General features: G+C 37.1%; 1 protein-coding gene across 5 annotated transcripts in view; it reads left to right on the top strand.

The window, feature by feature from the left end:
* NBEA (neurobeachin) overlaps nucleotides 1-26,450 on the top strand; it is a 470,696-nt gene that overhangs the window by 400,608 nt on the left and 43,638 nt on the right. For all 5 annotated transcript variants that reach the window (XM_072993781.2, XM_072993780.2, XM_072993779.2 and 2 more), the window contains 3 exons: nucleotides 2,085-2,204; nucleotides 7,343-7,495; nucleotides 19,049-19,216. In XM_072993781.2, the coding sequence (XP_072849882.2) occupies nucleotides 2,085-2,204; nucleotides 7,343-7,495; nucleotides 19,049-19,216 (441 nt within the window). The remainder of the gene's footprint in view (nucleotides 1-2,084; nucleotides 2,205-7,342; nucleotides 7,496-19,048; nucleotides 19,217-26,450) is intronic.

The following is a 26,450-nucleotide window of genomic DNA, read 5'->3' as shown; positions in this document are numbered from 1 at the left end:
GTCCCTGAAAGCTTGCATTAAAATATACTAGTTAGTCTTTAAGGTGCAACAACGTTTTTGTCTTCTTTTTATTATTATTATTTTACTTTTGTTTTGGCCTTGTAGTTTGTATCACAATACGTGTTTCAAGAACTTTTGTTGTTTCTATCTACATTGATAGATTTAAGTATAATCTAACAGTGAGACTGTTTTATTCAGTCTTGTTCAGTATGTCAGGATTACAAAATAAAGCTTCACTAACATAAATATTTGGCAATATATGACCCTCTGTCTAGTTAGCCACATTCTAGTTTAGCTACTTTTTGGAAAACAGCAGTCTTTCCCCCATTGGAAGGACTGGGGCAGAGCTTTCTCTAGCACATTATAGTCTTTGTATTATAAGCCTCCTTATAGTACAATAGATGTAGGATTGAGCAGCTGTAATACTGTATGATAAACTCTGTACAGGAACTGTCATCTTCATTATTCTGTCCTGTAGTAGACATTGTGTATATTGTTTATTTCACACATTGTGGAGAGGAACAAAAATAGTATCAAACATGTGTACATATTTGCTACATATTGTTAATTACATACATTTTGCATGTACAGATATGTCAGATCATCTTCAATAGAAAACACAGATGGTTAGGTTAATTATATAGTCAAATTATGATATACAAAAGGTTTTGCCAGAGTACAAACAAGTTATTACATATGAAATCCAGGGCTTATGTACACTGGTCATTTCAGTGCAGACCACATTGGGATATTTGGGGTCAAATGGAGGCATGAACAAATTGGCGTGAGTAGTTTGTGCCTAGATTACCAATGTCCATTATCCAAGAATGTTGATACTGAAAATTCTTTAGAGTACATCACTGTTAATTAAGCCCCCCACTAAATTCAGTAGGACCTATTCCCAAATAAATGTGGAAGCCTTTACACATTTACTTAGGGAATATGTCCTATTGAATTTAGTGGGGGGCTTAATTCTGATTATACATATACAGGATTGCTCAGTAAGCACATTTAGTTCTCTGGTGAATATGCTATATTATTCTGCATAGTGCCTTGATCAAAGTATAAACCAGTCATATTCTTCACATTCTACCCACTTACTTTTCTGGTATCTCTCTTATCAAATTCTTCTTTTTGCTTTCATCCCTTGCAAGTGGAAGGCTTATGCGAAATAATTAGAATTGGTCTTTCATATTTTTTAAAAACAGAAAATATCACATATAAAGATGGTGATTTAGTTTCTGTGTGCAGTATTTGAAAATAATTACTAAAACCTAAACCTAACACTAGTTCTATATGGAATACATTCACTGAAATCAATTTGAATTAATTTAGTTGTGACTAATAAGACCCATTCCTTTTAGAGAGTTTCCTCTTGATAGGATTTGGATTGGATTCAGCCCTGATAGAGCATAGCTTTCATTTCTTACTGATTAGTTAAAACAAAATATGTTTGTCATATTATGTTATGTAATGTGGATTTAATACAATTTTTGAAACTTAAGCATTTTCAAGTTTCATTTAGTGGAAGAGTTAAGTAAATCATCAAATCTCTCTTACAGAAAGCAGAGAGATTTGAAGTGCTTACTTTTGTTGGTACATTTCTTGTGTAAGGCCTGAGAGAGAGTTGGACATATATAACATCACTGTCTGTTGTTTTTGTAATATATAATAAATGGAAAGTTCTCCAGCTCCATCAGCAATTATTATGCAGTTTAGCCAACAAAATAAAGTAGCAGCAGATTGTTTTGAAAGCTTATGTGTGTAAAATCGATTGTCCTGCACCAATCTCTGGTAGACAATATTTTAAACGTACAGCTGGCACTTCATTTATTGTAATCCTCCTTTTCTAGGATTCAGATTCTTTTGGTCTATACTGTAATTTATTAGTAGTGATAGTTGTAGCAAGAGATTAAGAATATGCAATGTATTACTGTAATGTGCTGGTTAATTCATTATTAATGTTCTTCTTAATTAATTTTAAATAGTAATCCTAGAAGGCATTTGAAATAGGAAATTTGTGTGATCCCATTGCTCATTATTAGAAACACATATATATACATATATGTATATTTTGGTGGTAGGAGCCCTTTACTACATTCTTCCTCAATGCAAATGATGGAAAATTTGATCATCCAGATCGAACCGTCTCTTCAGTGGCAAGATCTTGGAGAAACAGCCAAAGAGATACATCAGATGTGAAGGTAAGAACAATGTTTTCTAGACATGCACGTAAAATAAAGTAAGTACCAACAGTATTACATATTTTAATATATCCTTGTCTTCTGTAATTCTGGTGTTTTGTTACATATAAAAGTAAAAAAAATGGTATACTGGGTGTCACTGTTTTCAAAAGTATTATTTTACATACTGTAAAAAACAGAGAATGTTGTAACATTTGAGTGTTTAAAAGCTTCTTTGTTCAAGCAAAAAACAGAAGCAAAAAACAACCGTATCCTAATTTAGATCAAATAGTTGCAACAACATTGAGTAAAGCTCAATAAATCGTTATTTCATGCTGTTAGCTCAATATTTGGCCCATTCAATAAACAAAGCCAGACTGGGTTTGACCTTAGAGTGTCATATTGTTATAGCTTGCTGAGCTCTGGCTTTGCATTGCTTGGGGCAATTAATAAAGCATTAATGACAAGACATATCTAAATGTGTGCTTTTCTGTGAGCCTTAGCTTTTACTTGGCTACGCCTGGGGATATTATGCAATGGTACACATTAGATTAAACCAGTATCTACACAATACATAAAAACAGCAGGAGAGCAGGATAATATTAACAATTGTTACTGTGCATCCATTGTTGGATAAAAAGGCTTTTCATGTTTACATGAGAGAACCAAGATGAACTCTGTATTATTATTATTATTATTATTATTATTATTATTATTATTATTATTATTATTATTATTATTATTATTATTATTATTATTATTATTATTATTATTATTATTATTATTATTATTTTAAGAAATAAGGTCCTCTCCAAGTCCTGGTAGTACAATATTATCGTACATTGCAGTTTGATTTTAAACCTGATTGTGATATGTTACACAAGGTTATCAGCAGACACTTATGTGTATTTCACACAAGAGAAGATATTTTAAATCTGCATTTTTCCTAGACCTTGTCTTGTCTTTTTAAAACGCACATTGCCAAAGTCTTTTTATAGACACACATGATCTCAACATCCATTTATCCTGATGTTACTACGAGTTATATTATTTATGTATTGGATTTCTGTTCTGACTTAGGAGAGAAATAATTGGTTGAACAAAGAAAAGCTAAACTCATGTACTATTATCAAGTCTTTGTAGGATTCAGATTTCACTGGAAATCAATGTAATTTGATATCTAATTAGCATTACAAAGAAAGCAGTGCTTTGGGGCCTTGAAACAACAGTGCCCATCTTAAACATTAAATAATTATCCTATTTTTTTCTCCTAAGGAGAAATAAACAACATCTCTGACAATTGTGTTTTTTAAAGCAGAAATATACATTCAAATTCAGTATACTGTAGTTGGAAGCTGAGGGGATTCATATATACTTCTTGAGGCTGGAAGTCCTGTTTCGTGTGTGTGCGCCTTGCGAAACTGAAGTTTTGCCAAAAGGTCTTAATCATACATCAAAACCTCTTCACAACCTGTTCAGCAAGATTGTGAAGCTCCTTTCTGCCAACTGGTTTTAATACTGCTACAATGTGCTTCTTGATTTTTTTAGCAATAAATGTTTGTTAGAAATACTGCCAGTCCAACTCTGTGATCTCAATCAGCCATTCTCAACCTTTTTTAGGCCACAGCCATAGGAACAATATGAAAGAAATATAGGCCAAATCAGGATTTTATAAGTTGGGGTGTAGGGTGTGAAGAACTGTTTCCAGTCTGTGGTCCCCTTCAACTGTGCCAGGGGCCCCAGGAAGCCATATGGGCCATTTTGAGAATGGCTGATCTTCTAGATCACTGATCTTTAGAATATTTGCATACTTAACCTAAAGCAAGACCACATCTTTTCAGAGTTTGAAAGTATTACTTTTTTGAACTACAGCTTCCAGAATCCTCCAGCTAGCAAGGTTTTCTTGGAGTTGTCCAAAATAAAATCAAATAGGTGGGGTATAAATTAAATAAATAAATAAATAAATAAATAAATAAATAAATTCAACTTTTAAGGCCACGAAATAAATTCTGTATTAAATTGGATGTGATGCTTTGCCTTTCATTTGCTGTGCAGACAAACGTTTCAGATTTCGGAGAATCTTGCCTCTCTCTTAACAGTGGAAATTATTATAGGAAAGTGGCATTTTAAATAGAAACACAATTCATTCCCACATGGCCTCTGAACAAAAGCTTCACAAAGTGCACCTTTTCAATACATTTTCAAAATATGTCTCCTACTTAATGTGTATGAAACAAATTAAAAGCTATGTTCTCATTATTGCATGTCAAGCAGAATATATATTCTATATCAAAGGTCTGGAAATTGATTGATATAACAGTATATGACAGTAATCTATCTCAGAAAATCATGATTTTCTTTTTCATCTCTTCAGTGTATATTTTCTTTCATTTTCCAGTTATCAAATTGTTTCACTTTGAGATAATGAAAATAAAGCTGCAGTAGCTTCAGTAAGAAACAATTAGCTGTTTGCCTGTAAGTGTACCCTGTGGATTATGGAAATCAATGGCAGCACCTTTTCAAAAATCACCTTCCCCTTGAGCGTGTACAAACTAGATTAGTAAACATTCATTTTTATAGCTAACACAGTGGCCCAATTCAGTTCAGTTAACAAATGGGCTTTTGTTGTTAGAATTAGGAGATGGCAAAATGGGGATGGGAAATACAATTCTAGCCTGAAGCTTACAGGATCTGACCTTCTCCTTTCACTGGAACCAAGCAAAGAAGTTATAAAAGATACCAGTAGCTGAAGAAGCTGGTTGGATGAGTTAGCAAAACATTTCAACCTAACAAGAAAGAAGTCCAGTGCCATAACTCAACTTTCAGATAACTACACCTGGATGACTGAGAATCTTCACAGAGATATCAGTAGCTGGTTGGGCCATTAGAAAACTTCCCAAAGGTACAGCAGTTGATTAAGATCAACTAGAATTTCATAAAATATTACAGAAGCTTTCAGTTTGTCCAGAGCTGCTCTTCAGGTTAGTCACCAGGTCAAAGAAACAATAAATGCTGTTTCCCAGTATTTGAAATCAGATGCCGTGGTTGGTCTCCAGATACAGAGGTCTGTTCCCACTCCTGTTCAGAACACAGAGCTGCCTTTTGAGATACAGAGGCGAAGTAAATTAGAAGTGTGACAGTATTTATACTAGTAACATTAAAGATTTGTTTTATGTGCTACTAGCAATAGAATCTGAATTGAATAGTATTTAAATTACTGCATTCATCTATACCAAGAGAGAGCAACATATGTGGATTTTATACAAATCACATTTTGTACTCTATATTCCAAAATCTAGCAAAGCATAAAAGGCCACCTTTCTTGTTGTTGTTGTTTAGTCGTTAAGTCATGTCCAATGAACCATAATTTGCCTTTCCCACTTCCCTCAAACATAGTTCCCAGAATGGAATGATTTGATTCCTTGGCTTGAAAATGAATTGTGGTTTGTACAAATTACAATTTAGTACAGAATCCTGTCCATTTTATGCAGAGCGTAGTTTCCCAAATACTAGAGATTGTTTTTGTTGAAATGCATGGGAGTTCAGTATACCTCCTTGCATAAACATCAAGAAATATCCAGACCTTGTGCAGCAGAGTATTTATTGCAAGAGCAGAGTGGTTAAAGAGGATTTTGGCCTTCTTTCATTTGACAAAACAGCTCACTGTAATTTGTAGCAAACTGCCAAAAGAATCTTCTAATCTTGTGTGGAATCTTATGTGGAATGGGAGGAGATGTTTGCAGTCCTAAGTGTCCCTCTTGCTCCTTCCCTTAACAACAGGCCATGACATCTGAAATAGACAAGTGCTTCAGCTATTGAATTCTCAAATGCAGAATTCATATCTTATGAACAAAAGTCACTCAAAAAAGAACACCAAATAAAAGAGTTCATTTTGAAACTTAGCTTTCCATGCTGTAATCAGAACATTAACATTAGTGGAATAATTATTGGTATGCGTAACACTTGAGAATACCCGTAATTTTGCAACTTAATTTTTTACTTTTCCTACAATTTGCTCCTTTCTTTTTCTTTTTCAATTTGTGTTATTCTGCCATACAAAGGATATAGAGTTTAAAAAACTAATCTTCCTGAACGCCTCTTGAACATGTTATATTGCTCCTGGACAAAAGTGTGTAGATGTCTGGAAAAGTAGCCATGACAAAATGTCATTAAAGTGACATACTGTAAATTAATACAGTTAATGGGGTTTCTTATAACTGAATGAGACCTCCCTCCCATAAGGTGAATGTTAAGTTGATGGATACCATGGGATCACCTTTTGGGGTGGGTGGGTGGGTGAGAAACAAATAGGCAAGAGTGGGGGAAATAGAACCTTTAAAACCTTGCTTTGTATTACAATGGAAAACTGAAAACGTCTGTAGTGGATTGGATTTCAGAGGGAGGCCATAAAACAGTGTGCTTCTGGCAAAGCATATTAAACTGAAATGTCAGAGTTGAGGCTTACAATTATGATTGTGTTAATAGTGGTCCTCTGTAACACCAAGATGTAGTTTTAACATTTAATTTTTCAACAGCTTGATGTCAGCCCAAGATTGCAAATTAGCAAATGTATTTTGGCATTTTTCCTCTCATACGAAAACCTATGTGTAATACTATTAACAATACCTTTGGGTTTTAACGTTACCGTAAACATAAGTTTTAAAGATGTAAAATTTCTGCAATATACATTTTTGTCATCTTAACCTCTCCCCTATTTAATTTTATTAAGTTGTTCTTTTAAACAAATAAATGGCCCAAATCCTGTTGCTGATGGAAGAGAAGTGGTGTAACTCACAGCAGCAAATCACAACTAATTAATGAGTCTCCACTTAGATTCATCAGTGGGTGCTTACTGTGCAACTAAGAATCCAAGAATTAATTTGGGAAAGAAATTAGCATATGGCAAGGAGTAATGTGATGAAGACCAATGCCTATTTTTATTCCTTGTCTCTGTAGAACTAAGATTTTTGCTATATTTATAACTACATGAATGATTTGGATTAAAATCTAGGATGAAAAATCTCAATTATATAATGGTACAAAAAGAACTAGGTCACAAGAAGAAGAATTTCTCTTTACACATATAATATGGAAGTACATTTAGCACAAAAGGCAATTAGGGCATTGTCTAATAATAACATTTGCTTCTTCTATGACAGGAATTAATTCCAGAGTTTTACTACCTACCAGAAATGTTTGTCAATAGTAATGGATATAATCTTGGAGTTCGAGAAGATGAAGTTGTTGTGAATGATGTTGAGCTTCCTCCTTGGGCAAAGAAGCCGGAAGACTTTGTGCGCATCAATAGAATGGTAAGATGGATTTTAGTCAAGCTTGCTAACCAGTTCACTGATTTAACAAGTGAAACTTTCACTAGCTTTTCATCTCTGTAGTGCAGCAAAAAAATGTAAAGAAGAAAAAGCAGATGGGGAAGTAGCTGATCAAATCCATTCTCAGGTAGACAACGTTCCATTATTTGAATAGATTTTAATGGTTCTTCTTTGTGGTCTCTATGATTCACACATATGGGTACGTTTGTGCCTGTGCAGATTATCTCAGGAACATTCTAGAGCTTTAATACATCCTCTCAGCTACTATATTCCTCCACCAAAAGGTCATGTCTCAGTTCCCACTGCCATCTTGGGAGTGTTCAGAGCAAGTGTTCCTCTTCAAGCCTTGTCTGCCTTAAAGTTTTCTTTTGTTACCTACACATGTATCCACCTTTTCCTTTCTTTCGTTTCCTTCATATCTTAATAAATTAATTTGTTTACAGCCTCTTAAGGTCCCATTTAAACACTTTGTGTTTTGCAGTGGGAAGATACTGCTAACAGACAACCACAATAAGTACTTTTATTGTCTGAACATTGGTAACCAGACTCGGATTTGTTAAGATCTGTCAAAATTTCACAAAAGATGCCTTTAAAAATAGGTAATCGAGATCGAAATTCTTCCTGTGGGGATGCTTAAGGCTGTTGATATTATCTCTAAAGAACAGGCCTTTTCCTGCATTTCCTCAGATTTGCTTTTGGTCATAAAATGTATAAGTTCAAGATGCTCTCTTTGGCCTTTCAGTAACACCCAGAGTTTTTACCAAGTGTATGGTGCCTGTTGCAGCATATCTCAGAGTGAGGGAAATAAATATTTGCCCCTATATAGATGATTGGTTTATTGTAGCGAGTTCAAAAAACAAAAAACAAAATGATGCATGACCCTACAACTGCTGTTAAATCTCAGGTTGAGAATCAATTTTAAAAGTCAAGTCTTAAACCTTGGGTAACAGCCTATCCTCCATATTACCTTACCCGGGCTTCATGCTCTGGAGAGGACACTCCTCAATTCAGAGCATGTTACCATAGTATCTCGAGACTGAAGGATGCCTATACAAACCTACAAAGACAATCTAATATATAAGTGTGGTTTTGGACCCGAGTACAAGAAGAGCTTATCTACCTCAAGAAAGAGTTACCAAAATAATTTCACTTTCTTCAAAGTTCCAACAAAACAAGAAATGTATAGCACAGATACTGTTGGGCCTGACAGTATCCACCACCATATTAGTAACACATTCAAGGTACAAGATGACACCTCTACAGTCATGATTCCTGGCCATTTATGACAGTGTACAGAGGAAGCTTCAAGTAACTGAAGAACTAGTGCTTCAACTGACATGGTCGCAACCTAGAAATGGGCATGTCATTCAGCATGCTACAACTATCTGCAGCAATAACAACAGATGCAGTTTAACAGGCTGGGGTTCTCACTGTCAAAGAAAATAGATACATACACTTTGGTCTCATCACGAGAGAAAGCAGCATACAAATCAACTAGAAATGCTGGCGGTCATCAAAACTGTAAGAGCTTTCAAACACATTCTTGTGGGGAAAGTCATACAGGTGATAACAAACAATACCACCACTATGTACAGTGGTGCCTCGTTTAGCGACGTTAATCCGTGCAGGAAAAACGTCGCTAAGCGATTTTAAAAAGCCCATAGGAACACATTAAAACGCGTTTAATGCATTCCTATGGGCTAAAAATTTACCTGTAAGCAAAAATCCTCCATAGCGGTGGCCATTTTGGGTGCCTCTAAAGCGAGGCAAAACAGCGGTCACCATTTTGTTTTTCCAGCGGCCATTTTGGAACCGCCGATCAGCTGTTAAAAAATGGGTGCTTTGCCATGATCGCGTCCCCGCGATCATGGCAAAGCAATTTTTACCCATAGGGGCCATCGCTAAGCGATCGGTCTGGCAATGGCAAAAAGTCCATCCCTAAGCGATTTCGCCGTAAAACCGAGTGATCCCTAAGCGAGGCACCACTGTATTATATAAGCAAATAGGGTGGAACCCATTCTGTGGCCCTTTTGCTATTAATGACTTACCTATGGGAATGGTGTATCAAAAGACATCTTGTATTGATACACATTTCTAGTGAGAACAATTGCACTGAAAATGCCTTAAGCAGGAATCAGATGCAGACTCACAAATGGGAGCTGCCAGACAATATTTACAAACAAATAACACTGAAGCGGGGTTTGCCACAAATAGATCGTTTCCCCCCCCCAAAAAAAAAACAAGATGTACTGTTTGCGGACAAGCAAGGGAGACATGGGTGTTCTGTTTGTACAAACTTCGTGTGGTGCCCTGATGTATTGTACCTTCCTTTTCCATTAATTAATGGTACAGTTGTGAAAATCAAACAGGAGGACAAAAATACGATTCTACTAATCCTTTGGTAACCATGACAGCTGTGGTTTGCAGCCCTGCTTCTGATGGCAGTGGACAGTCTGAGACTGCCTGTCACCTCAGCTACTCTGATATGTCACAATGGGCAGATCTGTCACCCAGACATGGAAATGTTAAAATTGACAGCCTGAAAATTTCTCTCACGTTAATAAGGTTTCTTACGGAATCTAGAAACAAATCTACTAGAAAGTGTTATTATCTGAATAGAGGAAATTTATGAAATTTGAAAAGTTGGCCATATTTACCTGTGAATTTGCACTGTGTGCTTTGCTTTTTATTGAGCCTTAAAGAGAAAGGTCTTTCACAACCCTCTATTAAAGTTTATATGTCGGTTATTGTGTCATACCAACCAGAGGGGTCTAATTCATCAAAACCTTTTACAAGTTCCATAGCAAAAAGATTTTTGAAGGGTTTGAACAATATCTAGCCAGACATAACACCACCACAGTTGTCCTTGTCAGTGGTTTTGACTCAGTTGGCAAAGCCTCCATTTCAACCCATGGCTTTGGCTCATTTGTGCTTTCTGATCTGTAAAACCAACCTAGGGTAGTTTCAGGTTTTCCTGTTAATCAGCCATTAGGAGTACCTACATTTCCACCAAATCTTCTACAGCCTTTTTGAAAGAGGTCCAGCTCCAGGACATTTGCAAGGCAAGCAACTTGATCCCAACCTGACTTTTATGAACCATTATAGATGGGATATAAGAGCCAAATTGGATGCACTGTTTGGTCATGTAGTGCTGTCTTCCATGCTTGTGTGGCATATTTTGGAGTTCAGCTTCCACTATTTTAACTATACAACGTCGTGTTGATTTCTTATCCATTTACAAGTGCTGGGTGGAATGTAACAGAAATGAATTAGCTTTCCATCTGGATTAAATTACTCTTAAAAGGAAAAAAAATCATTCATATTATCTGATTTTTTGAATTGTTACAAATATCAATAATTACTATTTGTATACAGTCTATAATCCAGTCTATAATGTGTCAGGATGATTTACATAAAAATAATGCACAAAACCTTGTCATTTGGAAACATTACATTTCATCAAGAACTAAAATATTTGTCACCGAGCTCGGAAAAAATCAGCACAATATGAATCCCTTTGCAAAATATACAATACTTTAAAGAAGTATACTGTGTACTTAATTTGTTTGTCCAAGCCTTTTGAAATCTTCATTTAGAGATACTTTGCAGACCATCACATGTGAGAAATAGAATGATGATTACTGATAGGCTACCTCCCATCAAATTCATCTACCCTATATTTATATCTATATCTTATATCTACAGACAGACTGACAGACAAATAAAGGATGTAGAGCACATCTTTATTTTCAGTCTACTCATACACAAAATAGAAACACTGTAGCATTGTGTGATAAATGACTCCCATATCATTTAGGATTAAAAATGTATGTGATACATTGCTGCCAAATAAAAGGGAGAATGTTTTGTGTCTTATAAAGATATGCTTTGAGAAAGAAACAGCTTTTCATTGAATGAAATTCCTGAGAAAATTGGCCTCATTAGAAAGGCTGGAGAAGTGATTAAGTCAGGTAACTTTTAGGAGATGTTTCAGTAGATTTTAAGAGAATTCAATTTATACAGTGGTTGTTGGTCCAGTTTAATTTATCCATAGCAAGCTACACTGATTACTACTGACATACCCATGAAACATTAATAAAGCATTGTGTTCAATGCTAACATGATTATGGTCTGACCTCAGTGATGTCACAGAGGACAGAAGCAGTAAGTGTCCCTACTAGCATTACCCTAATGCTGGGTTCATCAATCATAATCTACCAGTTTACCAAAGAGAGAAAAGACACACACAGAGAGAAACAGAGAGCAAGAGAGATAAACCTTTTCCACAGATGTGACTTTGTAGTCTCACTGAATGTTTTGATCCCAGGAGATTTGTGGTGGCCCAGAGAGCCAGAAATAGAACACAGCCAGCCAGCAAGTCAAGCATGTTAAATCAATGCAAGGCTCTGATGTGAAAAAACACACCAGAGTCTCTATAATAGAAATTCTCTAATTTGAAGGTGTGGTCTGAAATAATCCAAATTTAACTATGATAACATTTTTATTCCTAAATACACATGTGATCATGCAATACAGATTATACCACTAAGTGAAAAATGTAACATAAATAATAGTTCTAGCTTCAGACATTTTTTTTTTTTTTGGCCAGCTAATAATCTTTGTTGTTTGTGCTTGAAAATTCACATTTCCTGTATGTACATATATTACATCAGCACTAAAGTTGGTGTCTGCATTCAATTAGCCTTTCAGCTGTTTGTTTACATACGATGCCCTGTCTCAGGCCAGCATACATTTCCCTTCCACCACATGATTTTATTTTCAGAGCCCCTTTTGGACAGAATCACACCCCCTGTGAAGGATCAAATTCACAGTTTGGTAATGCTCTTGGTTATGCCATTGTTTTGGGATGCCCAGGTGGCTGCTGCGGCCAGGAGTGTCTTTGTTTAGCTTGACTAGCGTTTCAGTGCATTTTCCAACAGAACATTGAGACGTCCATAATGATGAATGGCTATATCACTTCAAGACAGAATTATTCCAGCATGTTGTATATGGGGCTGCCCTTTAAGAATTTTTGAAAACTACAATTTGTATAAAAAGCAACAAGCTAGAAAGGTTTCTAGTGAGCATTTCTCAGAACATATTATACTGTTCCCCTATAAACTGTACTGTTTTCAATCCATTACCAAATGTAATTCCAAGTGTTTATTCTTCGTTACAAGCCCTAAATATCTTGACACCTGGATGTTCAAAAGACCACTTCTCCCATATGAATCTCCCTGTAGGTTAATGTCTGCATTTGTGATCCTTCTTTATATCTTACTGTCAATACGTTCAGTTGTTAGAAGAGAGAACAGAATCCCTTTTTTATATGGTAGTATATGGTATTTTATATGGTATTATGAAATTCCACTTTAAAAGTAGATGCAGCCTGAATCTCATCATTAAGGAGAATGAGAAACAAAATAAAATAATTATATATTTTTGTGTAAGAATGCTTCAAGACCACTTTTCAGCTCAAAGGACCTCCAAGGCAGTTTGCAATGACATTCGAACTGGTATGAATCAAACCTGGATCCATTCCAGTCAGGCTTCAGGCCATGTTATGGTATGGAAATGACACTGGTTGCCCTGCTTGATGACCTATTGAGGGAAGCCAATAGGGGCAAAATGTCCTTGTTGGTTCTCCTTGATATGTCAGCTGCCTTTGATACCATCAACCACAGTATCCTCCTGGGACAGCTTTCCAAAGTGGGAATCGGTGGCCTGCCTCTTCCTTGGCTCCGCTCCTTCTTGGAGGACCGTTCCAGAGATTTCAGCTTGGAGGGAGTTTCTCAGCCCCATGGCTCCTCAATTGTGGGGTGCCGCAGGGCTCAATCATCTCTCCAATGCTGTTTAATATCTATATGAGGCTGCTGGTTGCGGTCATTCAGGGGTATGGGGCTTCGTGTCATCAATATGCTGATGACACACAGCTCTACATCTCCTTTTTTCTACAGCAGTGGATGCCATTGCGTCCCTTGAGCGCTGCCTGTGGGCTGTACTGCAGTGGATGCAGGAGAATGGACTGAGGTTGAGCCTGGACAAGATGGAGATTTTCCCATCAGTGGTTTGGGAAGCTCCCTCTCTTTTTTTGGGGGGGGGTGACTCTCACCACAAAGAGTGTGGTCCGCAGCTTGGGGATCCATCTTGACCCAGTGCTGACTATGCAGTCCCAAGTAGCGTCTGTGGTACGCACCGCCCACCTACACCTTTGGCAGATTGCCTAGCTGCACTCCTACCTTGATATTGGGGCGCTCACCACTCTCGTAATCGCATGACTAGACTACTGTAATGCACTCTACGTGGGTCTTCCCTTGAGATTGATGCGGAAACTACAAATGGTCCAGAGTACAGCCGCCAGATTATTAACTGGGGTGTAAAAATACCATCACATTTTCCCCACTCTGGCGGCCTTACGCTGGTTGCCCATTTGTTTCCACATTGACTTCAAGGTGTTAATGCTTACATATTAAGCCCTAACGGTTTAGGACCTCGATACCTGACAGAGCGCCTGCTTCCACCTAGCTCTGCTCCTGTCACTCGATCTAGCCAGGCCAGGCGACCCTGAGAGAGGCCCGAAAGGAGAGAACTAGAAACCGGGCCTTCTTGGCGGTGGCCTCTCACTTCTGCGACACCTTGCCACTGGAGATTCGCCTGGCACCCTCACTGGCAGTTTTTAAGAAGAAGCTGAAGACTTGGTTCTTGAGGCAGGCCTTCCCTCCTTCCATTTCTTAATTTCCTAAGTCTTGCCATCTTGGTCTTTGCTTATCTTTATGTTGTCTGATTTGTTTGTTTTAAATTTTGTTTTATATTTGGAATGTAAGCCACCCAGAGTAGATTCATCGAATCTAGAAAGGCAGGGTAAAAGCTGGAAAAATAAATAAATAAAACAACTAATTTAAAAATTAAACAAAGGTCAGAGCAAAAGAACAGGGAGGCTAGTCCATCATTTGCATCAGACACCTCTCTATGTTCATATTCTTCATACAGAACAGTTAATAAGTTGTTTGAAATATTGAAGAAAATGGCTGATGCAGGAATAAAATATTAGAGTTCAAAATTGTGCTGTCCACTACCTGATGAATTTCTCTGTTCTGATTTTCATAACTGTATATATTGGTACTGTTTAAAATTCAATATAAAAGTTTAAAGATTGTCTATATAATAAATCAGTGCTTTCTTCACAATGTAACTGATCTGAATTATCATCTTTCAGAATAGAAAGAATGTACATTGTCTAAATGTTACATTGCAAATGGTTTTAAGGTAATGTAGACCTATTGATTCAAGTGGCTGCTTTTGACAAATATTCCAGTGTGTTAATGTAGATTAAATGAACAGCTAGGACATGGTGTTTGCTGCTCCTGAATATTAGATCAGAAGGATGAAACAGCATTCTATAATATTATATTTATGGTTATAAACTGTCTTTGTTTTAATATTAAAGCTCACCTGGAAAGAAATCTATTAAATATATACATAAGCATGGAAAGCCTTAATATATATAGTTTATTTCATAGCTTTATTATGTCTATTCTTCTATATTCCTAGATGTATCTTGCATGTTCCAGATAGATTGAGAACAATATTTTACTCCACCCTTTCTTCACCTCCCCAAAATTTATAAAAGTATTTTAGGACAAAACCTATTGTATATCTTTTGGGCTGATTTTGAAGAGAATATTGACCAAGGCTTCTCATTAAACCTTCCTTATGTAAATTTGTAAGTTCAGGTGAACTTCCTTATAATTTATATAGTACAGCTTAGGGAGAATGTTAATACTTTAATATTATTTGTTTATTAATATATTTGTATGTTAACTCCATAGCTTCCCTTAAAAAAGCGATCATTTGATTAACAATAATTAATAAAATGATTATAAGCATAAAAAGTGAATTAGTGAAAATGTTTTAAAATAACAAACCAAAAGATAAATCTGTGATTGCAAAAGTGACTGCAGATCATATTGCATGCTATTGTTTTTATCTGTCATTTGAATTATACAATTTTATTGTTGTGCCTTACCAATATCTGTCTTGAAATACTAATAGGAAAGCAGGATATCAATGCTCAAATGCATAATATAAAAGAAAAATTTAATCTCTTCATATATTTATTTCTGATACTTACACAATGCCTTCTCACTAAGGTATCAAGACAACAAAAGCAGTACAATAATCCCAAATGTTACCCCAAGGCCTTAACAATAAGCTTATGAATAACTAACTGTGGAGTCTAATTGCTATTAGAATGGGGGGAAATCTAGCCATTGATATTTGCTTCTGGAAAAACATGAACCTGACCTGTCAGGTCAGAAAGTCTAATGCCTGAACAACTTCCTAGGAGCCCTATAGACCGTTATAGACCTATAGGAAAATATCTGCAGCCTCTGTTCATCAAAGCTGGCATTTATCTCATTTAGGGTTAACTCCTGAATGAAACCAGACAACCATTTCTAATTTTATCAGAATTCATCTCGGTATGAACATATAATTTTTTCATTTTCACAATGATTTCTGGCAACATCCGCTTGCCTACTTCTGCAAGCTTTATTCATCTATATTGCTTCTATGTTCCATGTGCACAATAATACTTCTAAGTTATTAAAACATTTTAAAAAGCCTTACAGGTATAGAAAAACTGTAGGCAAAAATGCTTAAGCAGAAATCCATCCTTGCAACTTGAAAAGCTACAGGTGTGGTTGCAAGTAAAAATATATTCAAAAACAAAACAGGTTGTAAGCAGAACCTGAATCATGTTATTTGTTGTTGTTTAGACATTAACTCGTGTCCGACTCTTCGTGACCCCATGGACCAGAGCACGCCACTGCCTCCCAGAGTTGGATCAAATTCATGTTGGTAGCTTCAATGACACTGTCCAGCCATTCGTCCTCTGTCATCCCCTTCTCCTCTTGCCTTCATACTTCCCCAATATCAGGGTCTTTTCCAGGGAGTCTTCTCTTCTCATGAGATGGCCAAAGTATTAGAACCTCAGCTTCAGGATCTGTCCTTCCAGTGAGCACTCAGGGTTGATTTCCTGCAAGATGGATAGGTTTGTTGTCTTTGCAGTCCAGGGGACTCTCAAGAGTCTCCTCCAGCACCACAATTCAAAAGGATCAATTCTTCAGCAGTCAGCCTTCTTTATGGTCCAGCTCTCACTTCCATACATCACTACTGGAAAAACCATAGCTTTGACTATGCGGACCTTTGTCGGCAAGGTGATGTCTCTGCCTTCTAAGATGCTGTCTAGGTTTGTCATCGCTTTCCTCCCAAGAAGCAGGTGTATTTTAATTTCGTGGGTGCTGTCACCATCTGCAGTGATCATGGAGCCCAAGAAAGTAAAATCTGTCACTGCCTCCATATATTCCCCTTCTATTTGCCAGGAGGTGTTGGGACCTGTGGCCATGATCTTGGTGTGTGTGGTTTTTTTTTAATGTTAAGCTTCAGACCATTTTTGGTGCTCTCCTCTTTCACCCTCATTAAGAGGTTCTTTAATTCTTCCTCACTTTTCTGCCATCAGAGTGATATCATCTGCATATCTGAGGTTGTTGATATTTTCTTCTGGCGATCTTAATTCCGGTTTGGGATTCCCCCAGTCCAGCCTTTTGCATGATGTATTCTGCATATAATTTAAATAATCAGGGGGACAATTTACAGCCTTGTCATACTCCTTTCCCAATTTTGAACCACTCAGTTGTTCCATATCCAGTTCTCACTGTTGCTTCCTGTCCCACATATAGATTTCTCAGGAGATAGATGAGGTGGTCAGGCACTACCATTTCTTTCATGTTATAATCATGTTTAATAATTGCAAGAACATACATTCTTAAAATTCAGGAGTTAAGAGCCAAACAAAGCGCATTGAAAAAGCAGAGAATAAATCTTTAAAATATCTAATATAAAGTAAAATGCCTTTAAGTACAGTACTGAACACACATGAAAATTTTTGAATAAGGTTCACACCAAACCATGTGATCCATGTGCCAGTTTGCATCTATGGAGGGAAATCCATGATGATCATGTTGTTAGCATCTGGAAATGAAGCCTACTGCTGCACTGTTACATGCCTGATGCTCTTTGGTGTCTGGTGCCCAGTATTAATTTTGTTGGTTTCTGGTGTCTGTGGTGTGTTCTAAGTATGTCTCTTTGTCTCCCTGAATTTATATTTATCTCAGTTGTTCACATTCCCCTTCAACTGTAAACAACTGGATTTTGCTGGTACAGTATGTTAATGATCCCTAGGAATGCTCAGAGTTTTTTCAATGGAGAGCACTGTTACTTTTACTGTAACATTCAAGGCTACCAAGTTGCTCCATAGCAGATAATAGCTATTATTTTGACGAAATGGGTCCCTGCAATTGCAGGAATAATAAGTTGTTTGGGTGGCTGTAAATTCCTGGAGGACTAAGTTTGTCAGGTATTCTATCTGCGCTTTTGGACTCCAGGAGGTTTTTTCTCAATTGTTTTTCTATTTCTTATCATTTGTTTACCACTCAAGTGTCAGCCACAAAAGAGATTATTTTGCAAGGCAGTGTTATTGTACCTTACTTGACCTTGGTTCCAGACTTAACTGGAGAGCTGGCTGATTATTTCACAGTAAACTGCTGTTCAAACTTATTTTAAAAGCACAATGTACGTTTTCAGGATTGCATCTTCTACAGCCCCTTAATTATTTTAACACTCTATACCCACACATTTTCACATATTGAGAGCCCACCCCAAGCACATGTACTACCTCCCGCTGCTCTTCCCCAGGCAAAAGGGAAAACAAAATAGGCATACTTAATGTGGAATTAATAGTCAAAGCTATGTTTTTTCCTGTAGTGATGTATGGAAGTGAGAGCTGGACCATAAAGAAAGCTGACCGCCAAAGAATTGATGCCTTTGAATTGTGGTGCTGGAGGAGGCTCTTGAGAGTCTCCTGGACTGCAAGGAGAACAAGCCTATCAATTCTAAAGGAAATCAAACCAGAGTGCTCACTGGAAGGACAGATCCTGAAGCTGAGGCTCCAGTACTTTGCCCATCTCATGAGAAGAAAAGAGTCCTTGGAAAAGACCTTGATGATGGGAAAGTGTGAAGGCAAGAGGAGAAGGGGATGACAGAGGATGAGATGGTTGGACAGTGTCATCAAAGCAACCAAGATGAATTTGACACAACTCCGGGAGGGAGTGGAAGATAGGAGGGCCTGGCGTGCTCTGGTCCATGAGGTCACAAAGTGTCGGACACGACTAAATGACTAGACGACGATGACGAATATGGAATTAATATAGCTATTACACACTCAGACCCAAGCATTCCCCCTCAGTCTTATATTCCATTCTCTCTCTACATATGCCAGTCTCACATTACCCAAGCTTAGCCAATAGGACACCAAAGTCCCAGGTGCCAAAATTGCAAGTTAACATCTCTAAGAGGAAACTTCATAACTTGGGCACTAGCATCATAGGAGGCTCTCACGTTATGCTGTGTTACTGAAAAAGAGGAATTTGACATGTGACAAACAAAATTTCTTTCATCTTCTCAATTTCATTCTAGGCTTTGGAAAGTGAATTTGTATCTTGCCAGCTTCACCAATGGATTGATCTTATCTTTGGATACAAGCAGCGAGGTCCAGAAGCAGTGCGAGCTCTTAATGTTTTCCACTATCTGACATATGAAGGATCTGTTAACCTTGATAGCATCACTGATCCTGTGCTCAGGGAGGTATGTAGTTTTGACTTCTGTTTTTTCCGGTATTACTAAATGTAATAGTAGGAGGCCTTTGTTTATTGAATCTTTCATTCAAAACATGACAACATTTTTGTTCTTTAAAAAACTCATTAAAATATGTAACCACAGGAGAAATCAGATGTCACTTTATATTACTATGCAATCTATGAGCAATAGGCAAACAGCTAAGCTCCAAAGAAACAGCAATAATTTTATAACAGAGGATTTAATGTAGTTGATCCCACAGGTAATTTTGTGCAGGACTGTAAACTAAACCATGTAGCAGAGATGTTAATGTATATTTACTGACTTACCATATTTAACTCCGTTATGAACATTTGAACCAGAAATTGTTTAATCTGCTCCTGTACACAATCATCTGTAGCATAACCGGTTGGACTTTTCTCACCATGTGCAAGGAGACATCCAGAGATTTCTTTGTTCAAGTGTAACCTTAGTAGCTGTCATGGAGTGGTCTCTAGTTGTGTAGTGGAAAGCCACAGATGACCTGGAGTGCTGCATAAGCGGGACAATGGATTCTACAGTTGCAAACAGGGAACTAGACCCTGAGCTTTTTCCAATCCATATAGAAGTGCATTAATTATGTTTATATTGTTCTTAATAAGAGATTTGGGGTTATTTGTTTGTTAAAAAGTATTGCTTCTTAACAAAACAATATTCAAACAATAGCAAAAAAATGCTTATTTTGTGTCAGGCTTTGAATGTTTTCTTGTATAGGATTTTTTTTTAATTTAAAGTGTTTAATTTATGTGGGATGCACTTTTTTCCTTCCATGTGTTGTTCCAATCTTGTCAGCTTATTTTAGTAAAATGATTAGTAAAAGCTTATTGCTTCAAGTATTAAAGCATTCAGTAAAATGATTCAATTTTGTTGAAAAGTGTGAAGATGCAACAGCTGCAAGATGAGAGTTGCTGTGGCGAAACTACATACATAAGCTTCCATGCACCATGATATTTGCCATCTGCTCTATGCAAAACAAGTAATAATTTATATGTTGGCTGGCTGGAAAATTGTGGCACTTCTGCTTAAATACTGGAATATAAGGATTTACAGTTCATTACAGTAAATAGCTTATTAGACAGCAGCCTTCGATCAATTCTTAAACTACAAATGTTTATAATTTTTATATAGCTTATATCGTTTTCATCTAATCTGTGATGTTAGAATTTTGTTTCATAGAACTGGCAGAATTGCACAAACATATATTCTTTTATACACTTTTTGGTAAAATACAGGATAGCAATTTTGTTCTTTCACTTCCATGTTGTTTTTTAAATGGGTTGGATCTAGATCTAACTGCATTTAAAGCAGGCCCATTGAAAACACTGGATCTACTGTAAATTAGTGATGACTGACAAGTCCAGCTGAATAGCACAAAATCCAGTGAAATCACAAATGACCTTATTTGTGGAATGGCAGCAAAGTCAGGAAGAAAAAGTTACACTTCCTCTTGGCAGAGGATCCATATTCCAGTAACCACCTATTCTGCCATATATAGTTTATGTTACGTTTCATTTATGTTTGGCTATAACAGGGGTGGGCAATTAATTTCTATAGGGGGCCACATGAAAAATCTGAACTGTGTTCAGGGGCCGAACCAACTTTACTTAAAAATAGGCCCCCATTAAGTCGGTAGTAATAGGCCCCCAATTTGTGGGTAGTAATAGGCCCCTGTTGGGTGAGGTCCTGCAGTAAACGAACTACAAGGCTGACATAGTTAACCCCCTAAACTTTTTAAGGACTGGAGCAATGACCAGCAGGCCGGACAGAAGCAGCTCGCAGGCTATATGTGGCCCGCGGGCCGCACTTTGCCCAGGTCTGGGTTATAACAATTCTGGTGATATGTTTAGCTGTTTAATATATTTTGAGTGTGTTCACATCCTATTGGCCAAAATCTTACTATGCCCATCAGCCATGGTTAAATTGCATAAATAGCCACTAGTTAAAAAGTTGGTGTTTACATTTTTCATTGTGCACCAAACTCATATGCCTGATATGCAAAAACAACAACAAAAAAAGCTTAAACTAGTGGCAATTTGCTTGCAGCACTATTTTACTTACATTGAATGCAGATTTAAGGATTCCAACCATCATCACAGTAACACTTAAATTACTCTGTAATGTAGGCAGATATATTCTTCACCTCCTTTCCCCAATGACACACAAACACTCCCACTGCAATTTTGTATTCATTGTAATTGAAAGATCAGGCTGAAATTGCTAATAATTTTTTTACAGAAGTCCTTTGGGATGTATTCGACTCTGATGTTTATCTGGTCAGTGGAGAGCTGTGGAGAGCTGGAAGCAATTCTGTCCCAGTTATAAGAATATTATCATTACAGCACCCTTCCCCAACTTGTCGCATATACATATTCTAGAATACAATTCATATTAGTCTCAGCTGTCATGGCTAATGCTGTCTAGGGATGATGGAAGTTAGAGTCTAAAGAATCTGGAGGGTACCAGGTTGTTATATGCTCTTCTTTGAACATTTAACTTCTCCTTGCATATCCCTCACTTATGTTTAGAAGTATTGTGCCAAATCAGCTCCAATAGCTGTACCTATTGCACTGTGAGAGTTCTGAAACAGATGACCCTTCTGAAAATGCCTTGGCCATTCGTTTCAAATGACAAAATCTGCCTGTCTTTCCAGTCTTTTGTGGAATGGATTAAATGTGGTGGGCTTCTCTTTACAAGCATGAGTTGTGTATGCAAATCTGACCACACACACAGCCCTGATATTGGAAATATAGCACAGAGTGAAATGGAGTCACTACTTAATCAAATGGCATTGTTTAATTATTTCACATATGTCAAAACTTCATTCATAGTGTAATGGACTCCTGCATAGAAAAACAAGACCAACTACAATATTGCCAAATATAAACATTGATGGAAATGTTTTAAACTGTGGTTTCGCATATATTTGCAAACATGGCTGTATTATACTGGACATCCTTTTTTCCCCTAGAAAGCAAGAAATTTAATAAACTGAAAGCTAAAATTTAATGAACAGCTCAAGGATATTGGTTCATTCTTCCTTGACAGGTGAAATCATGGTTGCAGTACTAACCAAAGCAATTATTGCATTAAAATGTCAAGAAATTAGAGGTCAGAATAAGAGATAATTTTCTTCCTTGTGTCAGATTAGAAATTGACATTCTTTGACAGCACAGGATCTCTAGCTCAGAAAATTATGACAGCTTAACTCATCTTGCACTTGTAAAGCAGTAATTGATAATGAACTTTACCATGACAGCCTTCTCCTGTGGAGAAACATGACAGAACATCCATGCTACGAAGCTTGTATCTCTTTTTAATATGTAAACAGTAGTTATATTGGACACTAGATGTTGTTTGGAATTGTTTTTACTGTTGGTGTACATCATAATCTAAACCAATTCTCCTAGACTGGTTCAGCTGTCTTCAGAGGGCTTGTGCTAAGAATGTTAATTTGTGCGTGAACAAAAATACTGTACTTGAATCACCCCAATGATTTCCATCTGTATTTTTTGTTATTTTATCTGATTATAAATATAACTAGTACTATAAAAACAACATGCTTTTTGTAATGTCCTTTTTCTTATTCATGAGCTTTCTAGAGTTCCACATGCAGAAATAAGGTTTAGATAGAACCACCCATATTGTCTGGAGGCATTTTAACAGTTCTGATATAAACTTGTAGGTCCATTCAAATGATTTTAAGTAGCATATAGAGGCTCGATTCCTATTTAGCAGTTCTGCAAATAGCACACTTTTAGTGGCATATTGCCATAACTTGAGAAGTCTCAGCAGGCATTATCTGCTGGCTTTAAATACTATCTTTTATTTGATATTGGATCCTTTCTAAAGAGAAAGGAAGGGTAAAAATATTTTAAAGAAAGAAAGAAAGAAAGAAAGAAAGAAAGAAAGAAAGAAAGAAAGAAAGAAAGAAAGAAAGAAAGAAAGAATCATGTGCCCTCAAGTCAGTTTTGACTTATGATTATCCTTTTCAGGGTTTTCTGAGTAGAGAATATTCAGAAGTGGTTTACCATCCCCTCCTTATGGGGGTGTCCTGGGACTGTGCAGCTTTCCCAAGGCCACACAGCTTGGCTTTTCTTATTGGAGGGACAAGGGGAATCAAACTCCCTACCTCTGACTCCACAGCCAGATACCTAAACCACTGAGCTATCAAGCCAATTCTTAGACATTTCTTACCTTACACAATTTGCTATTTAAAGTTAAGTATTTGTTTTAACTGTAGAACAAGATTTCATCCAGAGTGTAGAATACATGAGACAAACTGAAGGGGACTTTAGATTTGCTGTTAGTATTTATTCTATAAAACTTAATTTTTACTGAATGTATGCTGTGAAATTGGGTCCAGTTGTTTGGAAATGCATATTTGTAGATTTTATATCTGTTTCTGTGCTACTTAAATTACAGGATTCTTCCCTGTTGAGAAAAAAACACAGAAAGGATACGTATGTGCACAAAGTAGATCTAACCCAGTGATGTCCCAGTAACAGCTTATTACTTGAACTCTAATTAAAATTAAAGAGGCTAAATCAAAATAATTGGTTAGATGCTCCAAATGGTTAAATTTGTCAGATGCATTATTGAAAACAGACTTTGTGTATATGTTTACAAGAAGTTAGTGTTTCACCAAACCCTCATCTGTATTGGTTCAGTGCAGCCTGTTTGTGTAAAGTTTATACTGGGTGACTATTCTTTGTATACACCTTCTGGACTCTGGGTATGTGTGTGCCTGTGTTCAGTTTTACATAATAAAATAATATAAATTAGAAACTTGTATTTAACCATTTCAAATTATGGAGCACTGAAGATCCTGTAAATAATTGTTCCTCAGTTTTTTTTAAAAAAGCCAAAGGTATATACTTGTGCAAATAAGGAAATAACACATTTACAACACAATACATTTGAAAATTCTAGTGCAGACACACACATACTTGCCCAAAATGATTATATACTGTATACCTCCCATATACTGAACTGGTTCTTTGCAAGAGAACTGATCTAGTGATGTTGCCTCACTTACTTGCTTCAAACAGTTCCCTGTCAAAAGATGAGATCCCTTTGGTAGCATGACCAAATGAAAAAAAGAAAAATCAGGAAATGAATAACATTTGACAGTTACTTTTTTTGACCATCTTCTAAATTTTAAAAGCTGGCTTTTTTTGACAGCTAGCAAAGCATATGGTCTATGAAGTATTTATTTATTTTGAAGGTGTTTGATATCCAACATATTTAAATTATTTTAAGTGGCATCATAATGTTGTGGTCTTAATGCTTTTTCCCCCCAGTTGCCCTCATTTCTAGATTTTAGTTTTCATCTTTTATTTTCTTCTCTTATCTCTTTCTTTGATCTGACAGGAACAACAAATCATCCCTCAGCATCTGCAATAGTGAAATATGCCCACAGGAAGCATAGTTTTTACTTTTTCTTCCTTTTGCTGAAAAACTCTATGCTGCTGCAGAGGGTTGACATGATAGGGCTGTCAAGACCCAACAAGACAGATATATCTAACAAAATAGCTGGAATGTTAGTCTGACTAGCAGTGCCTAATATATATATGTAGACACACACACACACACACACACATATATATATATATGGAAAAGAATAACACCCCTTCATAAAAAGTAGTATTTTGCAAAAATTGCTGCTTCCTTTATTAACTGTTAAAAATGTGCTTAAACACACTTTTTCTTTATCAAACTTTTCATCTGACAGGAATATAAAAATTCATCCCAACAAATTTCTTTTGCCTTAAATCTGGAGATTAGAAATACAGTAGTGCCTCAATTTACGACCATAATCCATTACAGAAGATGGATGTAACTCGAATGGTCGTAAGTCAAAGCACCATTTCGCATAGGAATACACCAAAACCCCATTAATCCATTCCAACCGGAAAATAAAAATAAATCACTGAAAGCCCCATAGGAACACGCTGGGGCCGAAAAACAAACAAACACACACACGCACGCACACACACACAACCCAAAACAAAACAGCCAGCCCATGCGGAATGCTGTGGCGCTGGGGGGGGGGAGACAACCCACACACACACAGCCAGCCCCAGCGGAATGCCATGGGGCTGGGGGGGGGAAGGACCACCACCCCCAAACACAGCCAGCCTGAACGCGATGGGGCTGGGGAAAAAACACACACCAAAACACACAAAAAATCACAGCACAGAAACATAACTCCCCAAAACCCAAACCCACCTTGCAAAATAAAATGAATGTACTGTACTTACTCAGGAGCAGAAAGCAGCTCCAGGAAATTCAAAGCCTCCTCCAATCGTACTCACTCTAACTGTTGGGGCGAAAGAGCTACAAAGAAGCAGCCTCTTTGCCTACCAATGGTTAGCAAATTAGATTTCCCTGCCTTTTCCCCCTGCCTTTTTCCTGTCGCAACTCAAATTTTGCAGCCGGAGGTGGTCACAACTGGAAGTGGTCGTAAGTCAGGACATTTGAGGTACCACTGTGCAGTATTCTGCCCATGTGGAGGAGGACAGCTAGAATGTAGGGAATACCCCTGCTCCATAATCAGGAGATAGTCTCCAATTTTCAGTTCTGGAGGTGGAAGCAATTCCTCTTCAGTCCCCAGATGACTTCCTCCTTTCTTCCCTGGCAAGGGGATTTTGCAAAGGCCCCTTTATCAGGATAGGAAAGTAAAGGGGGGGAATCAACATACAATGCAATTGTAGTCACGAGAACCAGATCTCCAGCAGAGGAGAAAAGAGGGACCTTATTCTAGGTCATCCTCTCCTGGAACACTTTCCAGTTTTACACCTTCAGCTTCTATTCTACCCCCAGTGCTTCCATAAACATCCTAATGCCCTCGTTAGCCTTCTTCAACATGAAAGAGTTGAATGTTTACTCATACCCTTTCAGTCTTCTCCTTCTGTCATTTGTGTCTGTTACAGTCACTGGGTGATGTAACAGATACAAATGCAAATTCATTACAAGCTGTCTCCAGATTGCTGGCAATGATGATGTTCTGCATGGATTCCATTCCTTGGGCAAGACTTCATTGCAGAAATTATTCTCAGTTACAAATGAACCATAATTTCCTTGTGGAGATTTCAGCCTAAAACCAATTGCTAGTCTCATCTATAGGACACACATTGAATAGGTGATATTTATGTAACTTTTGATCTAACCATTCAGCAGCAGATCTAATCTAGTAAGGATTACC

This window comes from Pogona vitticeps, chromosome 3 (genome assembly GCF_051106095.1).
Source record: "Pogona vitticeps strain Pit_001003342236 chromosome 3, PviZW2.1, whole genome shotgun sequence".
In the NCBI taxonomy this organism is placed as follows: domain Eukaryota; kingdom Metazoa; phylum Chordata; class Lepidosauria; order Squamata; family Agamidae; genus Pogona; species Pogona vitticeps.
Note: the sequence above shows the minus strand (reverse complement) of the source record. Positions and strands in the feature narration are given on the sequence as shown.